Source organism: Malania oleifera, chromosome 3, assembly GCF_029873635.1.
Source record: "Malania oleifera isolate guangnan ecotype guangnan chromosome 3, ASM2987363v1, whole genome shotgun sequence".
NCBI classification, from domain to species: Eukaryota; Viridiplantae; Streptophyta; class Magnoliopsida; order Santalales; family Ximeniaceae; genus Malania; species Malania oleifera.
In genome coordinates, this window is record NC_080419.1 from 99,154,282 (window position 1) to 99,166,939 (window position 12,658).

At 34.5% G+C, this 12,658-nt stretch overlaps 1 protein-coding gene across 3 annotated transcripts in view; it reads left to right on the plus strand.

Annotated features, from left to right (window-relative positions):
* LOC131151903 (photosynthetic NDH subunit of subcomplex B 3, chloroplastic) overlaps window positions 1-7,787 on the plus strand; it is a 32,331-nt gene extending 24,544 nt beyond the window's left edge. Inside the window, exons 3-6 of one of the 3 annotated variants that reach the window (XM_058103377.1) lie at window positions 4,339-4,392; window positions 5,581-5,643; window positions 5,912-5,974; window positions 7,490-7,787. In XM_058103377.1, the coding sequence (XP_057959360.1) occupies window positions 4,339-4,392; window positions 5,581-5,643; window positions 5,912-5,974; window positions 7,490-7,525 (216 nt within the window). In that variant the 3' untranslated portion in view covers window positions 7,526-7,787. Of the gene's footprint in view, window positions 1-1,440; window positions 2,221-4,338; window positions 4,393-5,580; window positions 5,644-5,911; window positions 5,975-7,489 lie in introns of those variants that run through there. The other 2 variants (XM_058103375.1, XM_058103378.1) reach the window with 2 other exon arrangements.
* Window positions 7,788-12,658: the final 4,871 nt, after the last annotated feature.

The following is a 12,658-nucleotide window of genomic DNA, read 5'->3' on the forward strand; positions in this document are numbered from 1 at the left end:
GAAAGACTTAGATTAGAAGAGATAAGGAGAGATAGAGAGGGAAGAGACTAAGGGGAAAAGAAAGTGAGAGAGAAAGAGATAAAGGGATAAAAGGGATAAAAAGCACCGGAGCCTATTTAGTGCTAGGCTATTGCATGATGTTTGTTGAGTTGAGTTGGAGATCCCCTTACAATAACAATTACAAGTATTTATACCTATTTCGGGTTAAACCTACATTAATTCTATGATTACAAGCATAAATTCAAAATAATAAATCCTAATGGTAGAGGATGCTTATAAAACATTTAAAACTTAATTATAAATTGGGACCGTTTCTTAACATTAAAGGTCCAATTTATTATAGTTGATATGCTTGCCCAATGCTTATCTGCCTTGTCGCTTGACAATGGGGCAAACTTCGCCTGATGACCTAGACAACCATTGTTGCCTGATGACTACATGATCTCTGTCGCCTAAATGGCTACTTACAACTTCTGTGCCACCTAAGTGATAAGTGATTCCATCCCTTAGGTGATTTGTGCCTCGTCTATAGTGTTTGAATCATGCCTCTTCTAGGTGATTCTCTACTTAGTCACTTGGGTAACTAGGTGACACATGATTTACCTTACCTAGGTAACCTCTTTTTTAAGGCAACTATCTTGATTGAACAACCACCTTGACATTTTGAGGAAGTGCACAAGGATGACACAATCAAGTTCATAAAAGAAGCACTATTATAAGAGAAGAGCTTCTCCTGCCCATATTAATGATAGTTGTTCCTGTGCTGTGACAATAATGAAGGATTTATCCCTGAATGAGCCCAAGACAATAATTCTTATAGGGTACATGTCATACACATCCTTGGAGGATTCATCTAGTGATGGTGGTCATCGGGCTGCATTTGTGGTATTTGGCTATTCCCTAATGACTATAATGAAAATCAAGATCAAGCGTATGACTTTGAATGGTAATATATCACAAACAAGTCCTATGGCTGGTACTGTGCATGAGTCATTGAAGTTTGGCAAAGGACCAAATTCCAGCATAGTCCATTATGGTTCCTCCAATGGAAAATGGAAATACCAAGTAAATTTCAACTTCTATGTCCAATTGTCCATTGAACGATATCTATTGCCCACTTGTATTATTTTCTTATATATAAATGTCCGTGTTATTGATTTTAAGTTTTTGAAACTTGTGAGGAGTCGTTATAAATTTAAGGTAAGTTACAAAATTTCTCATAAAGTCCCTCATTCATTATTTGCAATTTTTCCCTTCTAAAAGGTACCTTTTCTAGTTATCCCCTACATAAAGGGATGCCTTATCTTTATTTAAGGTGATTGTTGTTGTCCGTTGAATGACAACATCATTATCCCCTATTTCTTCTTTGTATAGTATCTTCTTCTTCTTCTAATAATTAATTTTTATATTTTTCATGTTATTATTTGGGCTTTGATCTAGGTTGCTCACCTTATCTCTTTGTTGACGTGCCAAAAGAATAAGATTGTTGTGAACCTAGGTTTGGTCTTGGAATCAGTGTTTGTCATTACCAATCTACAAAAAATCTTGCAACAGGCAAAGGTGATGGAAATGGGTGGTAGACATGCAATTGATGACAGTGATCAAATAATGGCATCTAATGATGTTTTCTTGGAGGGCCTTGACATCGTAGCTGAGGGTCAATCAAAACTAGCATCGATTTAAGCAGCTTCTGGAGCTCCATCTAAATCAATTTCAACGGGGAAGGAAAGAAAGTTGTCAGCTGAAAGTGTGGATTTTGAGGCAAAAATTGCGATATTCTTGAAATAGCAGTAGCGATCAATGAAATACTTGAACAGAGAAATCCTTGCACAGAAGAAGTTTGGAAAGAACTACTAAGGACAGGGATCCGGGATGACTTAATTGATTCTACCAACATCTTTCTTCCTGATGATCCTAAGAGGATTCAGATGTTTTTGGTAGTCCTGGTGATAGACGACATGCTGTCCAAGCAGATGGAGATGGCTTACTACAAGAAGGCTGATATAGTAGTGTAATGGCGAAGTTTATATTTTTGGTGACTAGGACTATGGATAAACTTTATGTTTTGATGACTATGACCATGGAGATGGGTTTTACTAGTTAAAATTTACCAGGTACTTTTGTTTTTTGTTGAAACTAAACTTGTGGATTGTATTGTCTGAAATTGGATGGATGCATTGCCCAGTGCTGTAATTTAATCTTTCTTTTTTTTGCTTTACTAGATTCTTGTGTTATCTTATTGGTAGTTGCCAGCTCCTAGAATTCATAATGTACGCAAAAGGAAAAATTGCCATTTTATTTTTAATTAGTCATGAATTATTGGAATCTCATTTTTTGTTGTGGTATGACAGAGTTATTGATGGTTGTTGTAGTGCTGTGTTTCTTTGCTGAGAATTGTTAGGGTGTCACAGCTTCTTTATTCTAGATTTTTATTATAAGAGTGTAAATGACCTAATATTTTCTTTTCTCTTCTCTTCCATTTGTTTGACTAAACAGGAACAAAAATGATAATTTCCTCAAGTTTCTCTCTAGTTATACCAAACAAAGAGGAGAGGAACTAGTTTTTCTTCTCTTTTCAGTTCTCTCCAACCAGACATTCACATTTGTTCATAAAATCGGGCTGGTAGTAAGAAAATAATGATCGCCATTTTTGTTGCTGTGATAAGTTGAAATTTTGCTCAAAAAATTTAAAATGAAAAGATAGAAAAGAGTGGTGTGTGCACACACAAAGCAGACAAACACAACCTGGCAAAGGTTTGTTCTGCTTATCTATAATATTAGCATTGTTATTCAATTTGGTGAAAACTAGAGGTGGCACATCAGCGTGTTCTTCAGTACATACCATGCCATGATAGAGAGTATAGAGAATTTGTTAGTTGGATAACAAGATTAGTTTTTCTTTTGTTTTCAGATTACTAATTTTTCCTTGACTGCAGTTGTTTTTTTCTTTATCACCTTATTCATTTATTTTCTTTAACAATAATATAGAAGTTAGAGAATAGGTGTCATTAGAAATCTGAAAATATTTCAGTGTGACATGACTCACAAACGGAGATCTTCCCTTCACGTTATAGTACAGCATGTTATTCTTTTTACTGCTAAATCTTTTAATGTATTGACTTCCTTTTCTTTCATTTTATCAATAAATTCAAATGAAACTTCTTGACCCGCAATTTGAGTATGGATTCCATCTTCAATGTCTCTTAGACATGTAATTCAGGGTTAGCTACTATGTTCTTTGATCCATATCTTTTGGGCCTTTTTACATAATCTATTATATAAGGCTTTGGTAATTCTTTAGACAACAAAACTACTGCCATAATATTCGGCATTGTTTAATTTCATTTTTTTATTACAAAATAAGCACTTTTCATACAGATGCTGGTCCAGAATTGGAGACTGTTGATTTTTAAGCTTTTGAGATTAAATAATTGGTTTTAGTTCCAACTGTGACAAATATGGGGGATGGAGAGAGACTACTGTTTGTTTGATTGATCAGTGCTTGTGTTAAAATATTAAGAGAATCAATATAAAAGCTCTCCCAGACAGATGGACGCATATAAACAGTATACTCATGTATCAAATGACACGTTTTAAATTGAATACAAAATTTAACTAAAATGGCATATTAGATATAGAAGGATATCATTGCCATTCTCATTGCTGTACAAGAAGAAAAAGGAGAAAAATGAGCCTCAAGTCCCACTAGGTGGAGATGTCAGCTACATGAATATTTTTTGCTAATTCACACGACCAAGGGCATTTTCCTCAGCTTGCTTAAGAGCTATTAAATCCTTTCTCACTATCTCATTCCATGTTATTTAGGTCTACTAACAATACCTAACTCACTCCTCACTGGTACACTGCTTGGCCTGCGATTCAAATGCCATTGTCATTGTCGTCCATAGTTACAATTCCGGCTAACAATGAAATGTTCAAGGCTAAGGCCCCGAGAACGCTAGGTTACTGGCAGTATATCTAAGATCATATCCTGTCTATGTGTGGGGTTTCTATGTTAGCTCTTGGTTGTACCAATTGTGGGTTACTGTATGTGTTCCTTGTGATCCTTTCATTCAATAAAAAAAAGGTGTAAACCTAGAGGTTATAGGTCAAATGATGAAAACAACCTTGTAAAATATGGAGTTGAAGCTGCATGCATTATGGCCTCTGTAGACCCCTTATGTGGCAGGTTATCTTTGTGTGCGAAGTGATACTTTGTCTCCAAATTATGTGAACACTAAAATGCATGATTGTGTTTTTGACTGGGCATCCAATCACATCCTTTTATAAACTTAAGATTTATGCTTGAGTTTTGAAGATACAATTGGCCTCTAACAGGGAAAAGTGATGAACTGTGGGGGTGGTGGAAGCTGTGGAACTTGCATTGTGGAGGTATGGTTCCAGCATTTGTCTTTGTATTTTGGTGTCTTAAATTATCTAATGGGTTTGTGCCTGTGCTCTGCAGTGGCCCAAAACTTTTATATTTGAATATGAAGTTTGCACCAGTTGGATGAGAATAGCTTTTGAGAATTTTCCAAAACAATGTTGATATATAGAAACTCTTAGGCTAAGGACCTAAGGTAGATATATTTTCTCAAAAGAGAAAAATTGATTCTCTAAACATTGGAAATTTAGTTGGCTCTATTATGCTAATCAAAAGGTAGAAACGGTCAAAGTCTTCAATTTGATATCTTAGTGTATATATAAATATGCTATGTATGTTAAATATTTAATAGTGAACAAATTTAGAATTGTCAATAGATGAATTTAATATTTTGATTAAGGGGTTGATGCAGGACAATAAGGGAGCAAGAGAAGAGATAGAATTAAGGGAGATAAATAGAAGGCTGAAGAGAAGGGAAAGTGGGGATGGGGAAGAGTTACTGATACAAAATTACCACAAAACAATCAAAAGTAATTAAAAGTTACTGAAATGAACAAATATCCTCAAACTAATATAAAATCCTTAACTTGCAAATCTGAGTAGGATATAAATGCCTTGAATTATCAATAGGCAGTACTCCATCAAGGGTGCTAGGAAATCCTGTGGAAAATCAGTTACACTGGAGCTCCCAGAGCATTTGTTGCACAAGTTACCAATGCTACCATGAATAGCAAGTTCCTAATTTAATATGGGAGGCATTGCAATACCCACCAAAATAACTTTGGGGGTCAGTCTAGAATGCTTTCTTTTTAGGTGTTCAGGAAAATAAATGAACTCAAGTTATGGAACACATTCAATTCATTTCATGTCCTCAGTAGAACATTCTACATTGGGGTAACTCAATTTTCATGGAGCATCCAATTATCGAAATGCCTCATCAGATTCTTGTAAAGACTACTGTGTTTTTACATCAGTACTAGCTTGACTGCTGCTTTCAAGATCTTTAATGGAATTTTATCTTGCATAAAGCACTATAACAATATTTACTGAAAAAAACAAAACTGACATATTAAGCTATTCCTGAAAGAGCACTGCATATTTAGGCTGATCCATCCAGCAGAAGGCTAGTTTAGTCCATGATTCATGTACACTTCTAACATTCTAATTTTATTCATCAAGCACATTTCCTTGTGCAGATAATTGAGGGAAAGGAGCTTTTGAATGATAAGACTAATACAGAGCTCCGATATCTTAAGAAGGCATGCTCTTGTACCACTTTCTTTCGCTTTCTTCTCCCAAACATAGGTTACATTCTCAAACTGCAAAAAAAACAATTATGATATTGGGTATGCAAATGAGTCATGCTACAGAATAGTGCTTATATTTAAATTCTTTTCTCTATTCTTTACTCGAGACACTTAGCAAATTTGATAATTTAAAGTGAGAAAGGTGTGCATGTATCTTCACCAGAGGAAGTCATCATTTTGGAGACGGTTTCTCTATAGTAATTCTTGTTTTAATGTTCAGAAACCTGAATCTTGGAGGCTTGCTTGTCAAACTATAGTTGGAAGCAAGGAAAACTATGGCAAGGTATGCTGCTAGAAATTCCTCTTCTTGTGTTCATATACTGCCAATGCCAACATACTGGATCTGGATCTAGCCTACATATTGAAATGTGTGGTATCACATTCATTATTCTAAATATGCTCGTACTGTATTTAGCTTATATTTCGAATATAATGATTTTGGCTTAATTCTGTTTTGCAATCAGCCAGCTCTTGTTGGAAAGAACGCTCTTGTTGGAAAGAACACAGTAACAATATCTGGACTAGTCTTTCCTGCTCGTGTTAATCTGTGAGGAACAAGAAATGCCCAGCAAATCTCACAAATATTCAACACAAATAATCTGCCAAGCCAAAAAATAATAATGATAATAATAATCTGCCCAAGAATGCACAAAAAAAGACAACCATACCAAAGAATTTTAACATGGAAAAACCCCTCAATGTGATGGGTAAAAACCATGGGACCAAAGGTCCATCAAAAGAGTTCTTCTATCACCAATTCCAGTTTTACAATCACCAATTTATGGCACTGAAAAATTAGTGCACAAATTTCAACATATATAAAGCTTCATGAAACAATAGAGTTTGACGAAGGTTGGAGAAATATCACCAAAACAAAGCCTGCTGTTAGGCCACAGAATCCATAGCTACAGAACCCAAATTACTGATCTCATCATTCAGATAAAAGAATGACAAATCAAGAACATTCAGTTAAACTTTCAGCTTGATTTGACGGTGGATCGCTACAAACCGGTCGTTTGAATGGAACTGTGTAGAGATGAATGAAGGCTATGAAAAATCTGTTTTCCTCTCCCAAACATCTTGTCTCTTCTATCAACGGCAGCTGAAAACCCTGGGGCACTTAAGATAATACATAGTGATCTGTAGTGGGCTTAAGTTATGGGCTTTGTCTAGATATCCTTAAAAGTAAGGAATAAGTTTTGGGCTTTTCCCCACATAAGAAGGGAACCCAAAAACCCAACACTCATAACTTTATTTATACTTTTGTTTGCCGCTCAGGAAAAATGTTTCTTGGCAAAGGGTTGAACAATCCCATTAGCTGGTGTATTTTTTACAGGAAATTTAATATCTTTTATTTTTTATAATCTCTCTCTGTTTGTGTCTGTATGGATGGACTTTTGGGAAATTTTTTTTCAGGAGAAACTTTCTTTAGCACCCCATTTTGTCCCTTCCATCATGTCTTTATATGCCTGTCACTTTTTTCCCCTTCAAGAGCTATTTATTTTATTTTTGTGGACTTCATCAGCAACCCTCCCTCTTCCCTGTGTGTGTGCGCGCGCGCATATTATATTGAGTCCCAATTTCAAGGCCTTAATATATTGATGCTTGGCTTCTAAACAAACAATTTAGTTTTCTGTGCATTCAACTGATACCCAGTCAGCGTAAGAACAAGTTTTCAACCTTCACAGTTCCCAAAAACTAAACAGGCTTATGCTTAATCTTAGCATCCTTGATTTCTGTTCCGAACTTCCAAAGAAAGTTATGCAAATCTCTTTCTTCATAATCATTATTTTTTCAGGTTGTGGTACAGAGGTTGCCCCAGTGGAAGAAGTGACTAAAACCCCTACCTGTTCACAACAACCAAAACCAATACTTTTCTATGGAAGAATGGAGCATGAGGCATAAGTCAAGCATACCGGGTGTGCATCTACCCTGTATTCTCATACTTTATTGGTAATGTTTGTACAATATGTTGCACATGCACTACAGAAATAGTTTGTTCTATTGCGTTTAGCAATTTGAGGTTCTATGGGGAATCATGATAATGCCATTTTGTAAAAAGTTTGATGAATAATTGAAGGGAATCAATTTGATCATCAGCTCATCTATTTGAACCCTTGAAGGCCTTGGGATTTTTATGGCAAAAAAAGTAACATATTTGAAAGCCTTTTGATTTGCAGAATTGAATGGCATGGAAACTGGAGGACATGAAAAAAATTAAATAATAAACTTGAATTTAGTTTGCCCAATTTCATTTTATTTCTACATTCCAAATGTATAGCTACTTTTTGAGCATATATTCTGTGGGCGCCATTAAACAATTGGGGATGTGTGGCACATGAAACTAACCGGTGGTTCGTGTCGCACACAGTGAAATCTTGAAAGGAGATGAGCATTGAGATGTGGAAGAACCCATTACCGTAATACTATATTGTGGGAATAATTTTCACATCAAATTTAAATTTGTGTAAATTTAGATGTAAAATTCAGCGCAGTTTTATATTATATTAGGCTCAAATTCATACAAATTCAAATTTAAAATTTGAATTTTATCCTTCCAAAAATAAAGTAAAGTTAAAGCTTACAGGTTTTTTTTTACTTGGAAGATGTGATTGCTGAAGTCAAAACGTGTGGAAGTTCAACAAAGCAATTTTTATATATCCTACTTTTATATATTTTCCAATGGATGATTGGAAAAGACATACTCATAGTCTACAAAGTGTTTCCATGCCAAGATTGGGGCCAATTTGTGCAAAACAGTTAATCCCTATTCACTTGTCGGAAGTAATATTATTTTTGTCGTAATTTTTCAGTTAACTTGGGAAGACTATTCACTTCCACAATTCGAAGTGAGTTCTTGAGAAGATATCATTAATAATGGTGTTAGGAAGTCCTGATTATACCCTCTTTCCACTATGCCTCACACTCAATTAACCTATTTCTGGGTTAGGCTTCCTCAAAATAAATAGTTTGCATGGCACATAGGGATCAGTCCAAGGGAATCATCCCATGCAACGCGCATGGGACGAGAGAAAATGAACAAAAAAGAACAAAACACAAGGACGGGATAAACCCGATAGAGAATATTCTAAGGGGGTTTAAGATCTTTCTAAATGCATCAAAAAATCACTTGACTTGCAATATCTAGTGGCTGTCAAGATGAGATTATATAGCTAGCTAGCCCATGTTTTAAGTTTTGAACGTCATGGGAATAGGATTTCATGAAGTAATTGCAGGAGTAAAATCACCCAATGCCTTGTCCATCAAATGAGGTAAGCATGGGCTTTTCAACTTCCTTATAGTACATTCAAAGCTTGAGAGAGAAACAAAAGCTACACCATGTTCATGAGTCATGACCTTCATCTTCCTTAGTCTCACTCACCCACTGGCTTGGCGCGCCTGGCCATTGACAGCATCTGCACTCACCCAACCACCTTTCACTCATTGCACAATCCATCAGCTCCCCTATTACTTTAAACTTTGCTTTTTAGTTGCGGCTACGAAGTTCATTGAAAAGAAGAAAAGGCTGATATGCTGTTGAACATTGCCATCATTTTCTGCAACAATGATGGGAAAAACACAATCCTTTCTTTTTTCTGTTTGTCAACTGTGGGTAGGGCCAGCTATATGCTTTCATCCAAGGCGCCTACGGCCTACCTCACATCTCAGAATTCTGGAAAAAGCTTGATTGATAGTTTGTATGGTGGGGTCTGCAGTGGAGCGTTTTGAGTTAGGCACGTATGAGAACCAAAACCAACCTTGACAAATTAAGAAACCAGATTAATAAGCAGACTCCGGCAAGAAAAGAATTAATGATTGAACTAGGTAAACCAAAAACTGTGTTTAAGAAAAGTTCAAACTACAAGTATATATAGTGTCAAGATATATATTTATAGATGTGATTCAGGTGGTAGTGCGGGTTGTGGCAGTGCCTCTCACGAGGTCAGGTGTTCAAACCCTCCCGGATTCATTTCCGCCCCTGGGATCCTAAAATTTACCTCCCTTTGAAGTTGTGGGGTCGGCTTCAAGAGGCGCGAGATTAGTTACGTTGACCGTAAAACGGACACGTGGAAACCCAGTGCGTAATCTAAAAAAAGATATATATTTACATAGATGAGCCCTTGGGCAACACTGAATCGGGGGAGAATGTGAAGATTAATTTGTAAAATACGTGGAAAGCAACCTAACCACGTCACATTTTAAAAGACCAATAAGGTCATTGGATTTTGAATGATTTTAAATCAAAAGTTAATCATTTAATTTAATTTTTCCTAAAATCACCCAAAACCATTCAAAATTCAATGACGTGTTTGGTTATCTAAAATGTGATGTGATTAGATTGCTTAATTTGATATTACTATTAATAATTATTACTTCAAGTTGATATTAAATTTATTACTAAATATATATAGATTATTGTTTTTATTTAATTGATTATGTGGGTCATTCTCATGAATAAATTTTTTAGTCATTTAATTATACGAAAGAGTTTTGATAAGCCCCACCTTTTATGGGAATTGTATGATCCACTAGCTATTTTTCAATTCACACTTTGTATACTTTCTTCTTGTGAATATTAGGAAAAATCTAAATATAAACATATCAAAATTAATTACGAAAATCATAATATTTTTTCAATCTCGCATTTTTTCTCAAAATCCATTTGTTTAGTTAAGTTCAACTAATTCACTTTTAGATAATTTTAAAAATTTATGTTTTCATAATGCTATCAACAAATAAATCTATAAGGTGTACCTAGACAACACACGAGATTATGAAAGAAAAATAAAAATCAAATATGTCAATTCAATAGTAGAATGATTCCTAAGAAGATCAATATATTTACCATTTACTGATAAAAAAATAAAAATTAAATATGTCAATTCAATAGTAGAATGATTCCTAAGAAGATCATCCAATTCATCAATATGTGTCTTAATCTATATTACTAATAATGTGCAACTTTTATCATGTTGAAAAATTTGGCAATACCTCCTTAATTTTCTTCACATCACACTTTAATAAGGTTATATATATATATATATATATATATATATTTCAAATTCGAAATTCATAATGTTCAATGATAAATTCTAATTAATCAAGTTACTCGTGCTCAATTTCAAATTTCAAGAAATAAATAAATAAATATTAGACAAACTTTTGTAAATAAAAAAAAAAATCTAAAATATAGATCTTACTTCAATGAATATGTCGTACATTAATTTCGGTGACATTGTTGAACACTAGTGGGCTTGTCAAAAAAATTGGAAGGATATTTTTTTTGGGTATTTCAAAATTCTACAAGCCTATTAAATTCATGCACGGAGATGTATACAACTAAAAAAGAAAGACCTTCTAAATAATTTAAACCCACAAAATTATTGACAAATTATATAAAAGCAAAGCCTAGCTCAAATACCCAACCAACAAAATTACAAATATGAACTCTCATAAAAAAAAAATAAAAAAAAAGGAGTAATTAAATACAAAATATAGAAAAAAAAAGGGACTTCTTTAAAGCTTCCCAATAAATCAAATAATATAAAAGAAATCACTTAGAATATTATAAATTTGAACATGTTCAAGAGACCATGACAAAAGAAAGACAGAAGAATATGCACTATTAACCTTTGCTTGAGCTTAGTCATACCAATAGTCATACCAATGGAATGGAAACCATGACAAACAATCAATTAACTACATGTTTGGAAGATATGAATGGAACTATAATAATTTATCCCTAGGCTTCATTTTGTCCCTCATTTAAAATTTCATTTTACTCCTTTTATATCCATTTCATTTCCTAAACCAAATACGATAATTTTTTTTCAAATCAATCCAACATAATCAAATAATGCAATATGGCATTTACATCAAGAGTTGGTGATCCAACATTACTTTTGAACTTATTAGCAACAAAAATTTCTTTGTTGGAATAAGAATTGATCTACAAAAAGTGTTCTTGAACTTAACACTAAATAGAAAAATGACGGCATAATGCCACACATGACAATACAATTGTTTTCACGTTACTTCGACCAAACCCTCTCAACTCAACTATAGTCAAAACCAGGTAACTTAGCCAAACTCGATCAGACTTAATGGACCAACTGACTTTGTCTCTTTTTTGTATACCCCAAATATATCACTTATCATAAGTCTATAAGAGACTAGATGATACGGAACCCCAAGAATGAACGTTCGAAGACCCCAAATCAGATTTATCAAAACCCCAAACCCAAAATAAGATTCAACATGGTAGTGGATCCTTGACCTATTGTTTGACGTGAAGCACAAACCAAGAATATCAAATTAATGGATGAACACCACAAAGGTAGCACCTTTGATAAGTTCGGTGAAAGTTCAATGAAGAATTTGAAAAGAAATAAACCTCAATTGTAATTGTATTCAGCCAAAAATAATCATCCTTTAATACAATAGAGAGTTGGCTACTTATAGAAAATAAAAGAAATCCATGACATCAGTTCGGCCAATAAAAATAGGCTATGACATCAATCTGGCCAATAAAATAGCCCCACATAACCTTAAACATGTCATGTCATTTAATGAAACATGTGCAAGTCACATGCCATGTGTCACGTCATTTAATGAAACATGTGCAAGTCACATGTCATGCTTAATTGACACAATTGACCCACTATTTAGTCTATAAAAATTCCCCAAACAGCCCTTATTGGCTTAAGATTCCAGCTTCACATGTCTTTAGATAATTTACCATCTTAGGCTCTTCAAGAAAGTCCTTTTCTTTAGTGTCCATGGCCCTCATTGACTCTTGCTCAAACAACTTCTCGATTAGTCCTTGCATAGCCTCCTTGACCTTCTTGGTTCTAGCTCTTGTGATGGGTCTGCTTGGCATGTACAAATCATCGTGTGCAATCAGAGCTTGTGGGTTCATATCATTCGCCCTCTCTTCAAAAAGATTTGTCCTCAAACCATCACCTAC